This window comes from Aquarana catesbeiana, linkage group LG05 (assembly GCF_042186555.1).
Source record: "Aquarana catesbeiana isolate 2022-GZ linkage group LG05, ASM4218655v1, whole genome shotgun sequence".
NCBI lineage: Eukaryota > Metazoa > Chordata > Amphibia > Anura > Ranidae > Aquarana > Aquarana catesbeiana.
In genome coordinates, this window is record NC_133328.1 from 86,530,893 (window position 1) to 86,554,632 (window position 23,740).

General features: G+C 41.5%; 1 protein-coding gene across 1 annotated transcript in view; it reads right to left on the reverse strand.

Annotated features, from left to right (window-relative positions):
• The window catches only part of UBE3C (ubiquitin protein ligase E3C), a 190,566-nt gene that overhangs the window by 14,537 nt on the left and 152,289 nt on the right, over positions 1-23,740 (reverse strand). Inside the window, exons 20-23 of the mRNA XM_073629937.1 lie at positions 11,547-11,759; positions 7,023-7,211; positions 6,167-6,233; positions 603-733 (exon numbers count right to left, since the gene is read on the reverse strand). Of these exons, the coding sequence (XP_073486038.1) occupies positions 603-733; positions 6,167-6,233; positions 7,023-7,211; positions 11,547-11,759 (600 nt within the window). The remainder of the gene's footprint in view (positions 1-602; positions 734-6,166; positions 6,234-7,022; positions 7,212-11,546; positions 11,760-23,740) is intronic.

Consider the following 23,740-nt stretch of genomic DNA (forward strand, 5'->3'; position numbering starts at 1 on the left):
TGCCTTGATTATCAGTGTAAATGTGCTGTGTCAGCCTTGCCAGTTATCTGCATTTATTTCTTCACACAGTGACAGTGTGTAAGGAAAGGAATGTCGATAACTGACAAGTTTGTTTACATGTGATCAGCTGTGATTGGACACAGCTGATCACATGGAAAAGGGCAGCCGTGACTGGCCCTTTCAAAATAAGTTGCTGAGTATTAAATTCAAATTGTTTGATAGGGAAGGTGATATCAAGTCCCATATAAGCTCAGAGTTTCGCTTATTGCCAGCAGTCTTTAAAGCTACCTGCATCTGATGGTTGGAACATGGAGCAATGATATAACTGCTTTCTAAGCACAAATATGCATGTTCAGACTGGCTGAGAGCGCATGTTTAGAAGGAGACAGAGAGAGCAATGTTTAGACACCACACCCGCTATAAGGTAATAGCAATAAGCTGCTAAATTGCTATCCTAACCATTTAATTTTTCACAAAAAAGACCAGGCCAGGACAGGGTTGGGAAACATTTACATCATCACTGCTCAATCTGGTCGATATTTTCACATCTGAATTCACAAGCAGGAACTGACCTAATGTTATTCAGCTGAAGTAGCACTTACTTTAAAACCTAATAATGGGGGCCGAGAGCAACTCGTCACAAATTTCAGTAGTTTTCGCTTTTCCTCATCTGTAAAGTTTTCAACAACTCTCCAGAAAATTTTAATTACAGGGTGATCAGCTGAGTATCCTCCTAGAATAAAGCACATTATACAAGAATATGCAGATTATAAAGAACATAAGATTATAAAGAACATTTTTACAAAGAAATGAGAAATGTATAAAGGGTTTTCTTATGTTGCTCAGATAGAGACAAATATCTGCCACTGAAAAGTCAGAAAAGATACACTCGGCAATACAAAGAGGTTGACTAACAAATATATCATTATCTGGGTACAATTTGCATTACCCCTTTAATGCGCAAGCAGTTTTTTTGGATCCTATATGAACATAAACTTTACTGTATTTTCTATATTTGGCCTGGCCCTTATGACAGTGCAATTATTATTTAGAATGACACCAACAGGAGGCTGTTGTCAATTTATAATTTCCTTATGTAACCACTTTTTGCTGCTGTAATAGATTTATGCATGTCTGTGATACAAATAATGTTGTAATAACTTCAACATGCCCTTTATGAAAGCTTAAGCATCCTGTTAATTACATAAAAGTCCTTTTTAAATCGAGATAGGGATACTAGGTGATGTAAACTGACCTATTTGGTAATGGAGATCAGGGATGTAAGAAAGGTTCTTCACCACGTCCGCAGAGAACATTTCTAACCATGGGCAATTGAAGGTATTTATTAAGGATGAGCTCAGGTGTGTTCGCAAGTCCACGTGCCCGCCAGAAAGCTGACACTCTGCAGCGCTAATCACAGGTAGTGAGACATTTCCCGATCTGTGCAGCCGTGGATCGGGAAATGTCTCACTGCCTGTGATTAGCGCTGCGGAGTGTCAGCTTCCTGGAGGGTGCGGGCACGTGGACTTGCGATCACACCTGAGCTCATCCTTAGTATTTATGTATCAGGTGCCTGAACACTTGATCTGCATGTTTGTTTCAGGCCAAAGTAGTATCAGGATGATAGCCTTAGACCCTGCATGTTTAAAACAAGTCATTAGTAGCAGCCCCCATATTTCTACCCCGATAGGCTTTCTTTAATGATGAACATGAATGAATTCTGGATAGCCGCACTCATAGATTAGCCTTGTTTATTTATTTAAAGGGTGCACATCAAATTCAAAAAAATCACAGCAGACAGGAAAGAGCTGACGTTTCGCACTAACGTAAGTGCTTACTCATAGCAGGCCAAAGTAGTATCAGGATGATAGCCTTAGACCCTGCATGTTTAAAACAAGTCATTAGTAGCAGCCCCCCTATTTCTACCCCGATAGGCTTTCTTTAACCCCTTTGCGCCTAAGGGTAAAACACATGTTAATGCCCAGGCACAATTTTGCAACTTTGACATGTGTTAGTAAAACAGTACATATCATCACAACTGCTTAGTGCATTCAGGGGGATTATATCTCGTTTTTTTACAGACAAATCGGGCCTTCATTTGTGGTAAATGGTAATGGATATTGCCTGATTTTTTTTATTATCAAAGGAAAACTGTCCCAAAATAGTAAAAAAACAAAAAAAAAAAAAAACCCAAAAACTTTTTTTTAAAAATTTAGCTGTAGATTTCTTGCTACTACCATAACCTACCACCAAAGAACAACACAAAATAAATTCTCCTGCTCCCAACGATCGCAGCGATACCACATATGTGTATGTTATTCGTTGTACCCATAGTACAGCCCAGAAACAATAGTGCGCATTTTGCTTTTTTTTTTTTCTTTTTTTCTTTATCCTACCTAAAAACACACTGACACTGATATTAATTTAAAAAGGCTTTTAAATAAAAGAAATACAAATCCTGCCCAAAATATACTGATCATGACCTGAACTTTTGACCCTTACTTGACCCAAACACTAACCTGGATCAAACCTTGATCTAGGTCAGTAATTCTCAACCTTACTAGTGTCGTGACCCCTTGATAAAATTTCCCAAGTTGTGGGGACCCCTAACAGTAAAATTATTTTCGTAGTGTGGGTTGTCAGCACCCAAGGCAAGACAAGTAATCTGCGCCCCTAACCCACGGACATTTAGCACTTCCTGAGTACCTTCCACTCATTATTACAGTATTAAAACCCCTTATGGTACATTTTAGGATGTACCACTCTTTCTATTTGTTCTCCATTCTTTCCCTTTTTCTCTTTCTATCCCAATTTCTTGTTTTTTTTTTCCCTTTCCCTCGCTCTCTAGCCATCGTTCTTGTTCATTCTCTTATTCTTTCTCTCTCTTTTCTTTGTTCCTCCCCCTCTTTTCCTCTACCTTCCATGTATTCTCTATTTTTATTCCTTCTCTTACTCCTTGGTGGGGGGTGGGGGGAATGGGATGAGTGGCAGTGCTGGTGGGGAGTTGAATGAGTGGCAGTGCTGGTAGGGGTTGGGATCCATGGCAGTGCTGGGGGGAGTTCTGATCAGCCAACTTAGGTGCTCTTGATCAAGGTCATCTGCTGATCTGAGAACTGTAGTGGGGACTTTTAATGGCAACTATAATCAAAGGTAGTGTTTACTCACTGGGTCTCCGACTTTGTGATAACTCGCAGCAGTGACACCTATGCCTAAATCAGGAGATAGGGTCTCCTCCAGCCCCCCCACACTTCACATTCCTCACCAGTCAGACCTCTAGTCTCTGCCCCCCAGTCATGCTGTAAACTGAAAGGGCAGCTGCGAAGAGGCCAAGAGGGCGGCCGCGGGCTCCAGGAACTGCCCAGCTGGGTGGCCACAGAGGCTCCAGGGACAGCCCTGCTGGGCGGCCACGAAAAGGCTGGGAGAGCGGCGCGGGACTCAGGAATAGCCCAGGATTCGGTGACCCCTGGCAAATCGACATTCGACCCCCGGGGGGGGGCGCGGGGGGGTTGGGGGGTCAACCCCCTGGTTGAGAACCACTGATCTAGGTATTTATTCTTGATTTTTTTTAATTATATTTTTTACACAGTTTTGTTTATTTTTCTCCCTGCAAGAAGAGAAAGAGCAATACAATTAATCTCTCCCCTCCATTCAGAGAGAACAGAGGCAGTTTTCACAGTGATTGATCACTGTGATAGCCAATCAGGGGCCATCACAGCGATCAGGTGACCAGGAACTGGGAGTTATGGGTCACGTTTGTTAGTACAGGACCTGGAACTCCCGGGGAGACTCCGGTCTCTGTGCTGGGAGCGTGCTATGCGATGCGCTCCCAGAAAAACAAACAGATGCTCATATATGCGGCCCCACGGAAGAAAGCACAGTGCAGTGAAGCCGCATATATGAGGACTGTCAGCGGGAAGGGGTTAAGTTATTCTGTATCTAAGCTGAAACTTTTCTTTTGGATAGCGTAGGGAATTGGTAAAACTCCCTCTGATTTTGTTGACTTCCTTTCCTGGAGACGCAACAAGAAGTTTAAGCTTTTTGTAATGTCCCGCAAGCGCACCACCGCAGTGTGAAAGCACTCAGGCTTTTACACTGGGGTGGCATGGGAGGCGGTTTTTAGGCGCTTTACAGGCACTATTTTTAGAGCTAAAATGTCTAAAAAACACCTTCAGTGTGAAAGTAGCCTAACAGCTTCAACTCTTCTGTGAAGGCTGTCCATAAGGTTTAGTAATGTATCTATGGGAATGTTTGACCATTCTGCCAGAAGAGTTAAAGCTGTTATTGCTGCAAAGGGTGGGCTAACTCATTGGACCCTACAAACTAAGGTCGGGGTGCCATTATAGTTCATGTGCGTGTAAAGGCAGGCGTCACTATACTTTTGACAATATAGTGTATGTCACCATTGAAAGCTTTCCCTCACATCCTGTTCTGGTATAAACTGTCAGATTTTGGATTCTCGATTATTTTCTGTGTCATTGACAATGGTTACCAGGAAAAATAAAGAGGGTGAATCCCCCAGGGCGACATGCAGATGACAACAATAAAAAGCTGTCTGTTGTTCTAACCCTTTGGAACTCCATAGAAAATTAAAAAAACAAAAACATTGATTTCAGGTATCTTGCTTTAGTCTGATGCTACTTATCTCAGACAGTAAAAGCCCTCTCACATCAGCCTGTTACGCTGAAGTACATTAAATGCATGTTAATGAGTGTTGCATCACTCATAAACATGCCTTGCATTAAGGCAGCCCATTCATTTGAAAGGGCTGCTATAAGGCACTTCAACTGACCACAAATCAGCACTTTCAGTAGCACACCACCATACACAATAACACATCACAACACAAGTGCACAGGGAACGTACGATGAGGTGCCTTTCAGAATAGCTGGCACCGCCATTGTACATGCTAAGTGCCAAGGAGTAATGTGCATGTTACTGCAGCAGAGTGTGAATTGGCCTTAAGGGCTTTCTTAAAGGATTGGTTTGCCTTTTAAACATGTTACATCCCCCTTCCCTGTAACAGTGGGCAGGGTTTCGTCTCTCCTGCAGCCGCTGTCACATTTAAAAATTGGCACAGCTGTGCAGGGCTCTGTGAATAAGTGAATGAAAAAGTTACTTCTGCCACTGCGACGTATGGCTTATAGTTCTCAATAGACTGCAAGGGTACTGATGAGTGCCCTCATAGTTCATTGACACTTCAGATTTCAAACAGAAAGCCCATACAGAGATTTGGGCAAGAACACTTGAGGCAGTGTCTGCACTGCACCCATGATCCACTGATTGAAGGTGCAATTCTCTGGAGGCTCTTGTGAAAAAAATATAAATGCATGTCTTCCAACAGCAGGGCCTTATAATGCCTTAAAGTATAACTGAAGGCAAAACTTTTTTTTTAGCTTTCGATAAAGTGGGGAGGGATTAGAACGCTTGTACATTTTTATTGCTGTCTTTGTTCCGGTTAAGGAGATTCACCCTCTCCATTTGTCTTGTTTACCATTTTCATTGAAAGTTAAAGTAAGTAAAAGAAAATCTTCCAATGAGGACACTAATTCTGGTGACCTAGGGGTCCCCAAGGAATTCCCTTAATTTGTAGGGATTTCCTCTCACTTCCTGTTTGGTTATGGGATACGAAGTGAAGAGAAATCTCCTCAATGGGACACAGATGGTGAAAAAAAAAATCTGACCGGGATTATAACCTTGCCTTAGTCTATACAAAATGAAAAACAAAAAAGTTTTGCCTATAGTTCTACTTTCATTTAACACTGAAGGTTTATTGCCTGACTAGTGCTATTTACAGATTGTCTATTTACTGTATTTCCTACTGGTATGTTGAGCTGGCTTATATCTCCTGTATGCCTGTATTTATAAGTCATATGGTTAATGTCTTCTCTGTTCCACACTGAAATGAAGAATTTAATGTAAATTAACATTTTCTTCTCCACAAAACTATATGCATTTTTTTTTTTCATAGGGTGAAATTAGCCTTTAAGGAGGAAGGACACTGTTACATACGATTTTTCTTTGTGAATATTATATACATACTACTAGGTGTGTGATATGACTGATGTGCTCTGCTTACTAGTATATTTATTAGTGCATACAAAGAATTAGGGTTAGTTTTGTTTTATCAATTCTTGTTCAAACTTAACACTAGAAATGAGATACATACCTGAATAGTTTGTGAAGGCCTTTAAGTCATCGAGACAGATTGGTACCTGTGCTCCTGAAATTAACACCTAAATGTAGGAGAGAAATAAAAAGAAATATCACTGGTAAAACACCCAGCCCACAGTGATGTCATAGAATATATTCAGAGCCGTGTATGTGTGTATTAGTGAAATATTATCTGGTTAAATTTATTCATACAGAAGAAGTTGATTTTATGCATATATTTGCTGTGTGTTCCTGTTACATATTTTTTTTTTTTTTACATTTTTTCTATATTCCTCTGATCCACCCACCTTTCAAATTCTACTGGTTGCTTAACAGTGCATATATCCTCCAATATGAGGTGCCCATACATTCAGTGTAATTGTTCAATAATTAATGTAAACATTCTGATTGGATCTACAAAAAAGGAGTGTGGACATTTTTCGACTGCTCTGATTTTTGAGATTCAATTGAATCAAAGTAAGCAATCAGAGAAGCGACATATTGTGGTCTCTGGTGTGTCCAGTATAATTAATAAAACTTTTTCAGTTAAATTATATTTTTCTGGAAACCATTCAAACCAAACAAGCATCAGAAGTATGTGGCACCTTCTGAATAAAATACCCCAAAATACAACTAATGATTTTAAATGTTTCTAAAATAAAAATTGATCCATGTATAGTAAGCATCAATCTGATTTCCACAGCAGGTAAGAAAATGTTAAATCTATAAGATAATTGGACCAAAGTGTTTTTTTATTTGTCTATGCATCTGCACTTAAATCTCTTGTTCTTATGTCATTTAGGTGTTTATGTGTTTAATAAGCTATATTAATCTTTATTGATATATGAAGACCTCACATAAAAATTACATACCTGGATTTCTTGCTGATCGAACATCCTGAGCCATTCCAGATTCACCACATTGGCCAGGCCTTGCCGGAAAGCCAGGCAGTGCTGACGGATTTGCTTATTTAGACGGTAGTCCGCTACAAGATGGATGTAGGCAATTCTATTGGCACTTGTTACAGGGATATCTTTCCCTCCTAGCTTCAGTTCCACCACCTGATCAGAAAGTGATTTATCACAGGGTCAGCACTATGAGCTAGACTAGAAAATCTCCACAGGCCCCCAATCTCATGTAAACTTTAAAGGCAGGTTTGAATCGAATTGGTGGCTAGGAGGAAGTATCTCTAGTACTTGAAACTTAATCTTTTTTGCTACATCAGAAAATAAATTCCTTTAGAACGTGATTAGATGCTCACTTATGTAACAGAAAATTACCCGCCAACATAAAATGCTTTCTAGGTTTGTATAAAGCTTTACTATATGGTCATATTTGCTTTTATAACAAAGTGACCTGTATTACTTGATCTCATCTTCTGAGTGTATACACAAATGTAGACTGCTGCAGGCTTTGCAGTCCAACACTAGATGGCACCCTTTAGCAGTCACTGCAGGTGTCTGCATAGTAAAGAAGAACTAGTTCACTTGCTGAATACGTTGGAACTGTTCAAAAACACTTGTCTCCAAATCTAAACATTTTTGGCTGGACAGGGTGCCGATCTAACATCTATGGTTGCCCCTCAGCTGACCTCTCTCAAGGAACTTCTATCCTCTCCTACTCTCTGATCACTTTATTAGTTTCACTCTCTCCAGGTCTTCCACTTCCTCTCCCTCCAACTGCCTAACAGTTACCCATAGAAACCTTTGCCACCTCTACCCTTCTCTTCTCTACTCTGGTATTGACCACCTCTATGACCTAGCTACTTTCGTCCACAACAGCTCACTGTCATCCTCCCTAGACAAGCTCGCCCCCCCTCACTACACACAGAATCGGGCTCCCCACCACTACAACCTTGTCAATCAGAACACACCAGAAGTCTCAGAAAATATAGCTGTGTTCTTAAGCGTCTGTGGCGGAAGACTTCAACCAATATAAATCTGCCGTCCTAAAATACTATTCCTGCCTTCCCACTGCCAAACTGACCTATTTTATCACGCTCATTAACACATTACCATCCAGTCCCCGTCAACTTTTCTCTACCTTTAACACTCTACTCTGTCCTCCACTGCCTCCACCCTCTAACTCACTCACTGCCCAGGAGATCCCCAGTCACTTCAAAAACAAGATTGATACAATTCGTGAGCAGATCTCTAGTGCACAGAAACCTCCCCACTCAACACCCCATGTCCACAGGTACAATCATTGCTTCCCTCATTCAACCCTGCTAGTATTAACGAGGTGGCTAAACTTTTTTCTAAAGCCCACCTAACGACCCACCCTCTGGATCCTGCTTCCTCGCAAATGCTACGCTCACCCTCTGACACTGTTCTACACTCTCTAACTCACATTTTCAATGTATCCCTCTCTTCTGGCATCTTCCCCAACGTTCTAAAAACATGCCCTAGTCACCCCTATCCTTAAAAAGCCCTCACTTGACCCCACCAATCTTAACAACATACACCCCATCTCCTTACTCTCCTAATCCAAACTCCTTGAAAGACTGGTCTACAACCGACTGAGCAACCATCTGACTTTAAACAAACTTCCCCTTCAGTCCGAGTTTCGCCCTCAACACTCCACAGAAACTGCTCACCTTAAAAACTCACCAATGACCTAACGGCTAAAACAGACACTATTCTGTACTACTTCTCCTGGACCTCTCTGCTGCCTTTGATACATAGTGGACAATCCCCTCCTCAAAAAAAAAACTTCACGCCTTTGGTCTCTGTGACTGTACTCTTTTGCTGGTTCTCATCCTATCTATCCCACTGCTCCTTCAGTATCACTTCTTCCTCCTCTCCTCTTCCTTTCTCTGTTGGGGGCCCCCCCAAGATTCTGTTCTTGGACCTCTCCTTTTCTCAATCTACACCTCCTCTCTGGGTCAGTTGATTGCTTTCCATGGCTTTCAATATCATCTCTACACGGACGACACCCAAAACTACCTCTTCAATCCCCAACTCACTCCCATCTGTCTCCTCACATATTGCCAACTTACTAACAGATATATCAGCCTGGATGTCACATCACTTCCTCAAACTCAACCTGTCCAAAACCGAGCTCATGATATTTGCTCCCCCACGTGCCACTTCCCCTGATTTCTCTGTCAAAATCAACGACTCAACTTTCAACTCTGAACTATCCTTTCAGCACCACATCCAATCGCTGTCCAAAGCTTGCCGCCTCAACCTCCGCAACATCTCCAAAATATGCCCCTCCCTAACCAATGTCACCACAAAGCTTCTAATCCACTCCCTGGTCATCTCTTGCCTCGACTACTGCAACTCCCTCCTCATTGGCTTACCTCTAAATAGGCTATCCCCCCTTCAGTCCATCATGAATGCTGCTGCCAGGTTCATCTATCTTACAAACCGCTCTGCGTCTGCAACCCCTCTCTGCCAATCCCTCCATTTGCTTCCACTCAGCCAACAAATTACATTCAAGATACTAACAGTAACTTACAAAGCCATCCACAACCTGGCCCCTATTACATCTCTAACCTGGTCTCAAAATACCAACCAAATAGTCCTCTTCGCTCCGCCCAAGACCTCCTGCTCTCTAGCTTCCTTGTCACCTCATCCCATGCTCACCTCCAGGACTTCTCCTGAGCTTCTCCCATCCTCTGGAATGCTCTTCCCCACTCTGTCCGACTATCTCCTACTTTGTCTACTTTCAGATGATCCCTGAAAACACATCTCTTTAGAGAAGCCTATCTGGCCCTCACCTAATAACTGTACATTTATATTCTCCATAAGCACATCCCCCACAGTTATTACCTCTTGTATCTCTTGACTATTCCTCTTAGATTGTAAGCTCTAATGAGCAGGACCCTCTGATTCCTCCTGTATTAAAGTGTATTGTATTTGTACTGTCTTCCCTCAAGTTGTAAAGCACTGCGTAAACTGTCTGCGCTATATAAATCCTGTATTATAATTAATAATAATATCCTGGTCAACTAGAAAATTAAGCCCAATTGTCATTGTTTCATTATAAGTGTTGCGGCAGCATCTGTCTAATCCCTATTTCTACATTAAACGTGTATGCTTGGACAAGCCAAGTGTTCTGTATGTGACATCTTCACAGACATTTGTCTGGGGGAACTTCTTTCGCATAGCTGGTCCATAGATGGTTGAGAACATACACCATCTCAAAGCTCCAGCTCCACCCTGAAAAAAATCTGTAGCTCCACAATTCTGAGGTTAGTTGTGGGTTGAGGTTCCAATCTCACACAAGGCCATAATGAAGATGGGACTCTCTTGCAGCTGGAATTTCTAATGAATCATTTATCGGGGAATGAGATGCCATTTTCTAACCATGTAGCGCTGGAGAAGATTGTCAGAGATGACTACCATACCCCTGGAGATGGTTTGATATTGGGGACATGCTACAGTTGTGCTTAAATTCTGAAGGAATGCTGAAGGAGACTGTTAGAAACTGGGGACCACATGAGACTGCTTTAGATCACTGCCATTATGTCACCTTTTCAAATTAGTGCTCCCACTACTGACAGCTGGGCCTGAGAGTTGCACATCTAAAACTGCAGGACCCCATGTGGCCCGCAGACTGCAGTTTGGCACCTCTGCTCTAGTAGTAGTAAGCAGCCAGAATGTGATTAAGCTCACCAGTATTCCCTAACTTGAGTCTCTAAGCGATCCAATATTAGTGGAGGATACTATCCACTGGTACTCACCAAAAACTGAAGTATCATTTACAGCTCCAATTGGAATAATTTTTTTTTTTTTACTATCCTCTTCAAGTGCTTGATATAAGATGTGTGCAAGGCATAATACAAAACAGCCATAATCTATTTTGGCTGCAGAACAATTCTGGATTAACGACTTGCACATTAGAATTCAGCTCGTTCCCTCAGTAAAAGTTTTAACTGTCCGTTAATGCCCTCGGCATCCGGGATTATTGCTTTATTATTACCTAGCTAAATACAAATTGAATACAAAAAGGGCTGCTTAATGCCAGAAGCAATTTTAAGATAATGTCTAATCTTTACGGTATCTCTTCACTGTAATTATTGGAAGGTTTAGGTCACCCAGGCAGAAAAATCTTGATATATACAATGCTCATCCAAGAAAGATTCATAAAAATCAAAGACTTGAAGGAACCAAAAAAAAAAAAACACAAGATAAGGCTCAGGCAGCAGCTGGGTGCATGAAAGTGCCACATAACCACATAACACTTTGACGGGTAATAAAACAATCCATCAGGGCAATGATTGTCTAGCTGGTTTAGATAATTACACATTTTCCTCATTCCAAGCAAATATGTTAGAACACAAATAATAACAACTCAAACAACTCCATTACATGTTCTCTTATCTAGATCCCAAATAATATGAATGTGACAATGGAATTAATGATTAGCTGGCTGTGCTGGGAACTTACCTGTGCTTCTCCCAGGTCATTATTGACCACAGTAAAGTTTAACCCAAGTTCTTCTACATCGCCCTCATAGCTCTTCAGGAAAAGAAGGTTCTTGTACATCTCAGGATCCAAAGAGGCCAGATGATGAATGTCTACATCAGCACTTGTCCCCAGTAACTTGGACAGGAAGAAACTGGCAAAAGGCAGCTCTACCAACATGTTCTCGTATAGGGCCTATGGAGAAAACACAGCTAAACGTTAGCATAACCCCTAACAAGGAACTTCTCTTATTTGTTCCATTTGATCTCCTAAAGCGGAACTAAACTAGCTGATTTAATAGTTTCCCAAAACGGTTATGGCTCATTTACACTTGCTTCGGCTTCAACACACATTATTGGCTAGTTTATAATTGCTTCAAAACAAGGCTTTGGACAGGCTTTGTTAAAGCTTTCTGAACGCTAGTCAAAGCTCCTGTCATTAAATAAAATGGTTAGCTTACAGCCCTGTTTACACCTTGCTTTTGCTTTGCTTCAAAAATTATACCCCGTCTCCAAAGCCCCCATAGAAGTCTATGGCAAAGCTCGCTTGAAGCCCCACTGAAGCCTCATCGAAGCCCCACACAGCCTCACCAAAGCCCCATCGAAGCCTCAAGCAAAAGCAAGGTGTAAACAGGTCTGTAAGCTAGCCATTTTATTTAGTGGCAGGATCTTTGACTGGCGTTCAGAGAGCTTTAACAAAGCGTGTCTGAAGCCATGTTTTGAAGCAAGTGTAAACTAGCCCTTACAGTCAAGGCAGGTCATGAATGATAACTGTCACAATTGCTTGTATTCTCAACTGATGTGTCACGTCACAGATCACATGGGCAGCACCATGGCAACTACAGATCTAACAGAGGCCAAGATGGCAGCTTCCTTGGCTGTAAGAATAGAAGTTTTAGTTGTGATTTAAAAATATACCATTGAGTGCATTTTGTTATATTTGATAAGTGCAGAAAACCAGCTGCTTCTCTGAGTTATGTACTCTCTGCAGTGTTATTTCAAGCAGCAACATCAGCCCTGGGAAGTTCATCTCTTTTTATTTTTTCTTTGTAAGGATGTGCAACAGATAACAGTGTGACATTGACTTCATACAACTTACAAAGTAATCAATCCAAGTTTTCATAAATCAGTTTCAGAAGGCATCCAGCTGATGGCAATGGAGTGCACAAGCTTGTATTGGTATCCCTCCAGGGCAGTACAAGGAAAACTGGCCATTTGGAGAGAAAAGAGCCACCAAATCCCCGATGGTGTCTGTTAGGCATAACCTGGAGCACTTAAAGAGTAAACTCCCATACATAATTTTTGCCAATAGGTACTGTAAATATCTCCTAAATGTGCACCGTTTAGGAGATATTTTACTGTAGATGCAGCTGGTGACGTCACTGGCGCATGCGCTCTGAAGGGACGGTCACCTGGGTCATTCCTTCAGAATCCTGTGCCATAAAAGGCGTCTGCCATGTGCATGCGTGGGAGTGACACGATCGCGGCTCTGGCCAATCTTCAAAGCTGGATTCCGCCAACCCAGAAGGAAGACCGGGTGAAGATGAAAGCGCTTTTCTGCGGTGACAACACACTGCTGGAGGGCTTCATTCTAAGGTAAGTTTTACATAATGGGCTAGTATTTGATGCATACTAGCTCATTATGACATGGCCTTGCAGGATGCAAAAAATAAAATAAAAAAAACAGCAGTTTACTACCGCTTTAAGTGCAGGTGGTTTTAGAGGCATGTGGAAGTAATTTGCAATGGATCTGAACTGGATTTGTGCACCTCAGGATTTTTTGTTTTTTTATCTATTTAGGGGCAGGAAGGGAGATGACAGGGAAGAGAGATAAAGGAGTAAAAAAGGAAAGGGGGAGAGGGGAAGAGGGAGTGAAAAGGTGAAAGCGGGTCCATCAATTTAATGTTGAATGTAAGTGGTATAAATCACGTATATTGGAGGTATTTATCAGAGAAACAAAAGGGCAGTTCACCTCTAAACTACAGAACACCTACCAAATGTTATGTAATGGAGATGAAGAGAATCAGGAGGTGTTTTGTAATCTCAACACAATTCCTGTACTAGGCTGATAATGCTGCTCCACTATAGAGAGCAATCTTCAAGCATTTTTATTTGAGAGTTTTGAAAGAGCATTACAAGCATTTTACATATGTATTCAAGCTTCAGGCATTTTTATTTTAGCCAATAGAAAGCACTAGGGGGAGGATATTAGGGGTGGGGAGAGCTGCTGTATTGCCAGAAAACGTGTTTTTCAGGCATTCCCATTGAAGTCTATGGGGCCAATCTGCCTAAAAGAAGCTCATATACTTTTTTGGAGCGACAGGCGATTTGCTTCTGGCGACAAAACGCTCAGATGTGAACGAGGATTGAATGGGATTTTGTTTGTTGAGTGCATTAGAGGTTCACACTTGTACGATGTGGGAACCGGCGCAATTACAGCGCCAGTTCCCGCATCGCATTTCTCCCGCAGGCAGTTCACACTGCCCTCTGCGAACCGCTGCGGGTGTCAATATATTGTTAATGACACCCCCAGATCGGTTCACAGATCACAGGGTGAACTGTGAACTCGTACAGGAATAGGATCACATAGGTGAGAACAACCATGCGATCCGATTTCAGTGCACGGGGAAAAGGTGTGCCATTATGGCGATTCTAAATGGAAAAAGGTCATGTATGGCTGAACTCGCATTGTACAGACATTGCATGCGATCGGCCTCGCAGTGCATGTGCAAATCACATGCACTGTCTGTGTTCGCACAAATGTAAACCTAGGCTGAAGCAGAAAATTGCTCAGGTGTGAACGAGGCCAAAAGGGAAAAGCACCATAAAAAAAAGAAACTAAACAGCCTATGCAATTAGGACTGGTAATCTGCAATGGATTTAAAGTGTGTTCCTGCATTTAGAATCGCCATAATGGCACACCTTTCTTTAGAAAAGACCAGTATATGATCACGTAAAGCAGAACTCCAGGCAAATATTCCCCCCTAGTCTGGTTATGAATTCATAAAAAAAAAAAAAAACAAAAAAAAAAAAAAACACTATAAAGCAGGTTTATAAAATCTGCATAAACAGTTAATCTTGGAGTGGAGAAATTGCTTATAGTGACTGATTGGCCCTTTTTTTTCCCCAAAAAAAGAAAGACAAACCCTGTTTAGTTATCATGAGTAGGGTCTGTGTTATACTCTAATGCCCCGTACACACGGTCGGATTTTCCGATGGAAAATGTCCGATCGGAGCGTGTTGTCGGAAATTCCGACCGTGTGTGGGCTCCATCGGACATTTTCCATCGGATTTTCCGACACACAAAGTTGGAGAGCAGGAGATAAAATTTTCCGACAACAAAATCCGTTGTCGGAAATCCCGATCGTGTGTACACAAATCCGACAGACAAAGTGCCACGCATGCTCAGAATAAATAAAGAGATGAACGCTATTGGCCACTGCCCCGTTTATAGTCCCGACGTACGTGTTTTACATCACCGCGTTTAGAACGATCGGATTTTCCGACAACTTTGTGTGACCGTGTGTATGCAAAACAAGTTTGAGCCAACATCCGTCGGGAAAAATCCTAGGATTTTGTTGTCGGAATGTCCGAACAAAGTCCGACCGTGTGTACGGGGCATAACTGTTTTATATAAATAGACTTCTATGTCTTTTAGAATACTACTAGTATAATTATCTGAAATATGTTTTTATATGAACAATAATTATTATTATATTATATAGGATTTATATAGCGCCAACAGTTTAGGCAGCGCTTTACAATATAAAAGGAGACAATACAGTTACAATACAATAAAATACAAGAGGATTAAGAGGGCCCTGCTCAGAAGAGCTTACATAATCCCCTACACATTAGACATCGGGGTGAGGGTCCATGCACACTGGGCTTAAAAAACACCAGTTCTTTTAGCAGAAAGAAACGCTCAAATACAGCATTTTTGTACAGGCATTTAGGAGCATTTAGTGTTTTTTTTTCTGCCAGAAAACTCTTCTGAAAAACACAAACCAGGGTTTTTTTTCCCTTCTGCCTCTAAATGAATAGCTTAAAATATGCCTCTAAATGTCCTAATGTTCATGAACACTTAGGATAACATTGAGCTGTTTCTACAGGCAAAAATGCAAAACTTCTGTAGAAGCAGCAATTTTTAAGCCCAGTGTGCAATTACCTAGCCACATACCATTGCAGGGTGTTTGAATCACAAGGATGGCTGCACAGAAGCCTGATTCAGAACCTGGCCAGAATTTTAGGGTCAGCCAGCCTATCTGGCAAAAATGTTCAAATAATCCAACTGCTGTTTCTCTTTGAGAATGACCGGCTGCAGATATCTGGAGCTCCCCTGACATAGGAATCTTCACCTAGTTCTGCCCCAGCCAGCTGGACCAGTTCTCAAACCTTTCTCTTTATGGCTGCCATTAGCTAGACTGTATCAGTATTCTTGTGTACACATTGTATCTCAAGAGATTATCTTGTTGGCTGTAGGGAGAGCATTTTCACACGTCTCTCGAATGTTCTTTTACAAATTCTATATAAGGTGAGTTAAACTGTAAGACAATTAAGGCTTTAATGACTTCTAAATTTGTTAAGTACTTGTTCAGTTATGTGACCCCTGCTGGGCTGCCAAGGTCTTCACACTACAAATGACCCCAATATGTTTACACTCTGACAGCTCACCAGGAAACAGGAAATTCATAAATTTCAACCAGTCTAGAGACTAGACTACACTACTGCATGAGAACAAAGTCTACTTTCATGTTATAATACTTATGTAACCAGAGGCTCCCTATGACAGTCATACAGCATGTGCACACAGGTTTGAGTCAATGATGGAAATTTTTTTCATATAGTTCAAGAAGAATAACATGCTAACTAAATCATCTTTCCACCAATCTTTTGGCCAAGTGACAAAAATCTGTAACTTTAGCAAATGTCATGGCAAAATGTATTACAGTAAAACTGCATCTAATCATTTATAGCTTGAGAATTTCTGCTAAAGCATTTTTATCAGATACATTGTGACACCATGATAAAAGATGGCTGATCAAAAAAAAAAAGTGGTTGGGGGAATCGTCCCCACTGTCAGAATACACTGATCAGCAGAAAATCAGAAAAGCATTTACCAACATTCCTATTCAAGAGAAGCCGATTGTTAGATCGACTTTTCTCTAGTGGGAATGGTCATAGAAATGGATCAAAATGGATCCTTTTCCTGTTAAACCGAATTTCAATCTATCTATAGCCAGCTGTAATCTTTAATACTTATGCCTTGAAGCACTAGGCCCATTAGTTTGAATCCTAACCAGAACACAACCTAAATGGAGTTTGCACGTTCTATGTGTGCTTGTGTGGGTTTTCTCCAGGTACTCTGGTTTCTTCCTAGACTCCAAAAAAAAACATTCTGGTAGGTTAATTGGCACTGTCTTTCTAAATTAGGGCTATTATGTATACGTATGTGAAATAGGAACCTTGGACAGGAACCCTCCTTGAGGGCAGGGACTAAATGTACAACATGAAAACTACCAAACCAAAATGTTGGCTCTACATAAATACAGGTAGTAAATACATTCACTCTGGAATCTTGGTATGCTTTCTGTATTTGTTCCAGATCTGTGCATTAATCCAGTTTGAAAATTTACCTTTGTGCAGGAAATTCCTGTAATAGAGAACATTCACTGCTGCACTCTCTTCTTGTGCAGGGTGACTGGTCTTGTTTCCGCCCCCTCCTATAATTATCTGCAGACCACTTGTAGTGAGTGGATCTGTTTAGTCTCTCTGTGAAAGCAGTGCTCTGCTTTCTGCACTGGCTATGTATCAGAGTTTTGAGTTGCACCGATATGTTTTTTTTTTTTATTGCTGTGTACCGATACTTGTTCCAAAGTATTCGACGATACCAATTACTACTGGTACTTTTGCAGTACAATTTGAGCCCATTAAAAATAAAAAAATGAATGGGCTCAAATCGCACTGCAAAAAATTGCGCACTGACTGGCATCACTAATGGCCACTGATTGCTGGCACTTGTGGGCCCTGATTGCAGTGGTAGTGGTAGGCACTTAATTGTAATCAGGGCACGGATTACATACCTAGATGTCCTCTACGAGGAGATGCCACTAATCGGCTCCCCTCTCCTCACACTGCCAGTGTGAGGCCAGGAGCGCCGATTACTGGCATCTACGTGTTTACATGTGACTGGCTGTGATTGGACACAGCCGGTCACATCTTTAAAGAGCCGCAGCTCTTTACAGAGATCGGGGTCGTGCCCTGTCCTAGCAACATGGCGCGGCCACGAACGCCACGCTGCGGGCGCACGAGAGCGGTCGTTCTGGGAAGCCGTCTTATGACGTCCACCCAAAATGAGAGCCGCACCACCCAGACGTCATTTGATGGCCGGCGGGCAGCAAGTGGTCAAATAGTATCTGAAATCTGCACTGTCCAGACAGAAGGTCAGGGGTCATGCAGCCTCATAGGACAGTCAGAGAATGAAAACTCCTCCTACAAGCTTTAATCGGTGCTCCGCTGGACACTGACAGAAGTTACAAAACTGCTATATACTGCTGATGAGAAAAGGTATTTAGCAGTTTATATTTACTAAAATAATTGCCTTTCCATGATCTGTCTACTGTGGGAGACCAGATATAGTGAATGAACGGTTCTGGGTTTAGTAACACTTTAAATCTAATCTTTGTGAAGGCATAAATTATCTTCTAACAAATGGATTACAGGAAGTCCCCGAGTTACATATATCCAACTTATATACAACTCATACTTACAAACGGAGGGAGACAAGTGAGAGGAAATCTACCACTAGGAAGGGAAATTCACTCCTGTAAGAGTTATCATGGGGACAAGGTTTCTCCACTGAACCTTTATCACCAATCCTTGTTTCCACAACAACCCAAAATTTTCAAAATCCAATTGTCACAGGGACAGAAAGTGAGGTGAAATCTTCTGAACAGGGACAGGGACAGAGACAGCAAAACAAATGTTACAGGGGTGTTAACCTTTCCCTATGCTACTATAAAAATAATTTTTTGGGCTGGAGTTACACTTAAAAAATGTACATGTTGCAACTTACATACAAATTCAATTTAAGAACAAACCTACAAAACAATCGTGTTTGTAACCCGGGGACTACCTGTAACATGATAATGTTTTGGCTGGATTTCTCCATTATAGGAAATTGAAACACATGGTACTGTCACTATGGATGTATAAGAGGGTAGTGGGAGTCATAAAACTGCTGTATAATTACACAGAGGTCCAACTCATTTAGAGGAAGGCTGTATTATTTATGAAATGCCATTTAAATTAGATTTAGCAATGAAAATGAAATATATATTTGAACAGATTCCTAAAGAAGATGACTGGTATGTGTTTAGGGCATGCTCTGACGAAGGCCCACAAACTGTTTGTAGCTGTACAAGTTCCATATATCTGATGAAACACAGGTAGAGTAATCAATTACATATGTAGAGCTCTCCCTGGTTTCACAGGTACACTGAGCACTGCCCACAGTCTGGACTGTCGGTTGAGCAGTCATGTCAGTCCTCACACAGTGTACCATGTCAAAATCTGCCAATCTTGAAGTCAGAGCTTGACATCTTTTATGTCTGTTGATTTGAAGCTGATCGCATATTTTAGCATTCAGTGGTTTCAGTAGCTGCAGTGATGAACTAAGCAGGTGATGTACAGACATTTTAACAAAATCAAACAAGAAATACCAATGAATGAAAAAAAACATCATAAACCCCAACAGAGGCTCTGATCCGCGTTCTCTTTAATGCAGAGCACAAAGTAAAGCTAACAATTCACTGCTCATATAAAGCCATTTGGCTTTGAGAAGCTCTAGTAAAAGGAGCGATGGGAAGCCACCAAGACTGTGTTATGGTGCACACATATAAAAGCTCTCACAATACACCTCTAATAGTTCACAGTTTCTTCTTTCTAGCCACGCTTCCAGTGCTATAACTACATGAGAATACAGAGAGAAAGGCCCAAGTTAAATAGAATGTCATGATTTATTCAAGGTGTGTGTGTTTTAAAGTCCTGGGAGTGTAGAAAAAAAAAAAAGCAAAAGGGAGGTGTGAAGTATAGCCATTCAAGATACATCAATGGCAAGGTCACTGTTTGCTATACCACCAACAAAAAGTCCATTGTAATTGAACGTATATATCAAAGCAACCTGGGCTACAAACTACAAACGACCTTTATGACTCATGTAATCTAAAAGAAGAAAATACCCCTCCATCCATCCCTCCCCATCCTTATTTTGCTATAAAAAAAAAAAAAAAAAACACACAGGTTAGCACATTCAATATTGAAGTGTATATAAATGATTGCGTTAAGCACCATGACCGCATCAGCAAAATGGATTATAAATTAAATTTCCATAATGTATGCAACACAAATATCAGTGCAGACATAAATCAAGGTATTTTCTAAACACAGGTTAATTGTACAACTCCGCAAACTGTCTATTTTTTATGCAAAATAATCCACTTAACATTTGTCATATTGGTCTTAATAAGCAGACATTTGCATCAGATGCCCTGGCGGGGCTATCAATAACTCCCCCGTCAGGAGAGCGAGCGCTAGGTAGATTGAAGAAACGTGTACGTTATTTTTCAAGTGTCTGTCTCCGGCGGGTGTTTATTGCCAGAAATCCTGCCAAAATGATTTGAAATAAAACGGATTAATTATGGTAGAAGCCTTTTAATATAAGTGAGTGAGCTAGGAATGTGATTAATGCAAATTGTGTTGCTATCATGAGAATGGATGGGGGACAACATCACAGGCCAGATCTGTTTGCTGCCAAATAACTTTGGTAATTTACTGCATTAAGAATCAATAAAAAAATAATGCTTTTCAAATGCATCACTATCAATCTGGAGCTAGTTCCAGAGAGAACATTTATATTTCCATCTAATAACTGAAAACACTCGGCTAAACTCTTTTAGACCAACTTTTCAGGATATTAAATGTAAATACAGCCTGCAGAGCTTTTTAGTGTTTTCGGTGATTGCCACTGGTGTGCATTGCTTGTGCTGTCCAGAAAGAAAACCACACGATACTGGGGATCACCATTATTTACTGCTGGTCAATAGCAAATACCTAAGACAGGTCACAAGCAACCCTCATTACCATTATACTGAATTTCTGCACTATATAAAACCAACCACAGGCATCAGATGGTGCTGGGATGTTAGGAAATCATCTATCTGCTTGTGTCTTGGTTTAATCCCCACATTCACATATAGGTTCATCCTCATGTTCTGCATAAAGGCCAATCAGCTCCTCCAACTAAAGGGGTAACCCAGTCTCAGCCTACTTGAATATTAACAGCCTGCCTAGCAAAAATTCTCTTTGACGGTCCCCTGCATGGCCAGTGCTAAAAGTCAGTACTCCGAGACTCTGAATAAGACCCACACAAGTACAAGGTAATGACAGTGCATGTGTGCCCAGTGCTGATGGGAACTACTGCCAAAAGAGACTGTGGACATCAAAAGAAGGGCACGGCTGTGCTAATGAGGTGAGCATTTGGATGAGAATTTTTTTGGTTAAACATAGTACACATTTATGCTGAGTACAGACGATCGGACATTCCGACAACAAAACCGTGAATTTTTTTTTTCGACGAATGTTGGCTCAAACTTGTCTTGCATACACACGGTCAAACAAATGTTGTCAGAAATTCCGATCGGCAAGAACGCGCTGACGTATAACACGTACGACAAGCCGAGAAAAATGAAGTTCAATAACCAGTGCGGCTCTTCTGCTTGATTCCGAGCATGTGTGGACTTTTGTGTGTCGGAATTGTGTACACACGATCAGAATTTCCGACAAGAAGTTTTGTTGTGGGAAAATTTGAGAACCAGCTCTCAAACATTCGTTGTCGGAAATTCCGACAGCAAATATCCTATGGAGCATACACACGGTCGGAATTTCCGACAACAAGCTCACATCGAACATTTGTTGTCGGAAATTTCGATCGTGTGTACGCGGCATAACAGGTTTTTTTTACATTCAATCCAGCAGGCTGAACAAATGGAAAAAAAAAAAAAAAACACTGAAGAGCTCAGGAGGAGATCCTGTACTAATAATATGATGCTAGTACAGCGATCTCCCCGCTGAGCTATTGCGTTCTGACAGGGGGACGGTCTCACCGCTATAAAAAAACGGTCAGCTCTCTCAGTCATCGGATGCCGATTGGCAGACCTTTATCGGTGATGCCCCTTCGACAGAAGCAGGACGTTCAGCTGACTTCTGTCGGACCGGCTGCCGTACACACGGGCCGAATGTCAGTCGGTTTGTACTGAACCGACCGATACTGCCCAAGTGTACTGGGGGTTTGGATTCGTTCAGGAGGGCTACCATTCGTTTTCTTAAAGTAGATGATATGCTATATGTGTATTTTTTAAATTAAAATACTCAATTTCACAGGTTTTTTTTCATCCATTGTTGCATTTCAGTGCTGGTGATCTCCTGGAGCCTAGGCTAAGGCCCTACATTAGATCAGGACATGATTTTAGCCACAGGTTTTTTAGAAATGTTTATTCATCTACTAAGAAGACATAGGATACAGAGCTGTCTAGGCCATTCCATTAAATCTGCACACTGAGGTAACAGGCAGAAATCATGGGGTCACACTAAAGTGGTGTTTCCAAATTGGTACACCAGCTCCAAGTACACCACTTCTGAAGTTGACCATAGACAGATTGAAATTTGTCCAGTTCAAAAGGGAGCGGCCAAATTTTGATCCGTGTGTGGCTGTCCCTTCTCGACAGAAGTCAATTGGCGATCAGCGGCTGCAGTAATTTAGATAGTCCCACTGTCAGAATACAATATCCCAGTGGGGAAATTCCTCCATTCACTTTTCTTGTGTGGCTAAACAAAAAAAATGAACCATCTATGACCAGATTTAGTGCATGTAGACCAATCATTTTAAGCACAAATTTTGAATGAACTGGAAACAGTGGTCTTTGAAAATTTGGACAAAGGTTGTGTATTTTTGGACAAAAGTGGCAAACACAGCTGCTGTACAGGGACAGACAGAAGAGGGGGTATTATGGAGACGTATGTATGTCATTAATTATGCTAACCATGCAAAGTTTTTCGCTACAAAGTCATTTACACCTCTTTATAAATGTGATGTACTAGACAACAGATTTCCAACAGGTTTTGTTGCCTTGCCCTTGCCCTTTCAAGCCATAGGCTCAAATAATTAACTGGCAAATACAATGAAAATAGTTAACTTGGATGCCTCCTGCCCATCCTGGGCTCTACTGGCAGCACACACCAGGATTCATGACCTGAACCGACAAATCAAGTAATGACCGCCAGAACTATCTCCAGGGTATGCAGTGATCTAACTCCTGCCAACTGAGGATCAGAAAAGAAGGCAAGACATTGTCTTGTTTCAAGTGAAAACTAGACACCATTCTAGGCAAAAAATGTATGAGGACGCAACATCACCTTAACATGATGCTAGACCAAAGACGGCTCCTTGCATGAAAGAGCCGCCAACTCGGACACTCCATGTAGTGAAGTGATAGCAATCAAAGAAGCCACCTTCCAAGATAAGGGACTAACAGAATCTCCCGATTGGTTTAAAAAGTGGCCTCTGCAAGGACAGTCAAGATCAAATTCAAGTCCCAAGTACACAAGATTGTCCTGACAGGCGAGACTGTCTACGTTACACGCTGTATGAATCAAGGAGTGAGAAACAACAGCCTCTGGAACAAAAAAATGTATAGGGACGAACCCTGACCCTTAACATACTTAAGGCCAATCTTTTTTCCCCTACCGATTGGAGAAAAAAAAAAAAAATCTCCCACTTATATTTCTGCGGGTGCCACTTCCTGGCTTCACCCCAGGCAAAAAGATATTTCCAAGTCCTGTAATTGAAGTTCCCCAAAGCTGGCTTCCAGGGGCTCAACAGTCCCGATACAGGACTCAAGACCATTAGGTCCCGCTGGGAGTGTCCCAGGAGTGACCCCCCCAAGACTCGCTATGTCAGTGTACCAAGCCCTCCTGGGCTAATTCGGCTAACATTATTATCAGTGTTACCCCTTTCCGAATTCTTCACAAAAGATATGGCAGAAGTCAAAACAGAGGGAAAGCGTCAAATAAGGGACAACTGGTCCCTAAGGTGTTACCAGTGCATCTACCCCGATTGCC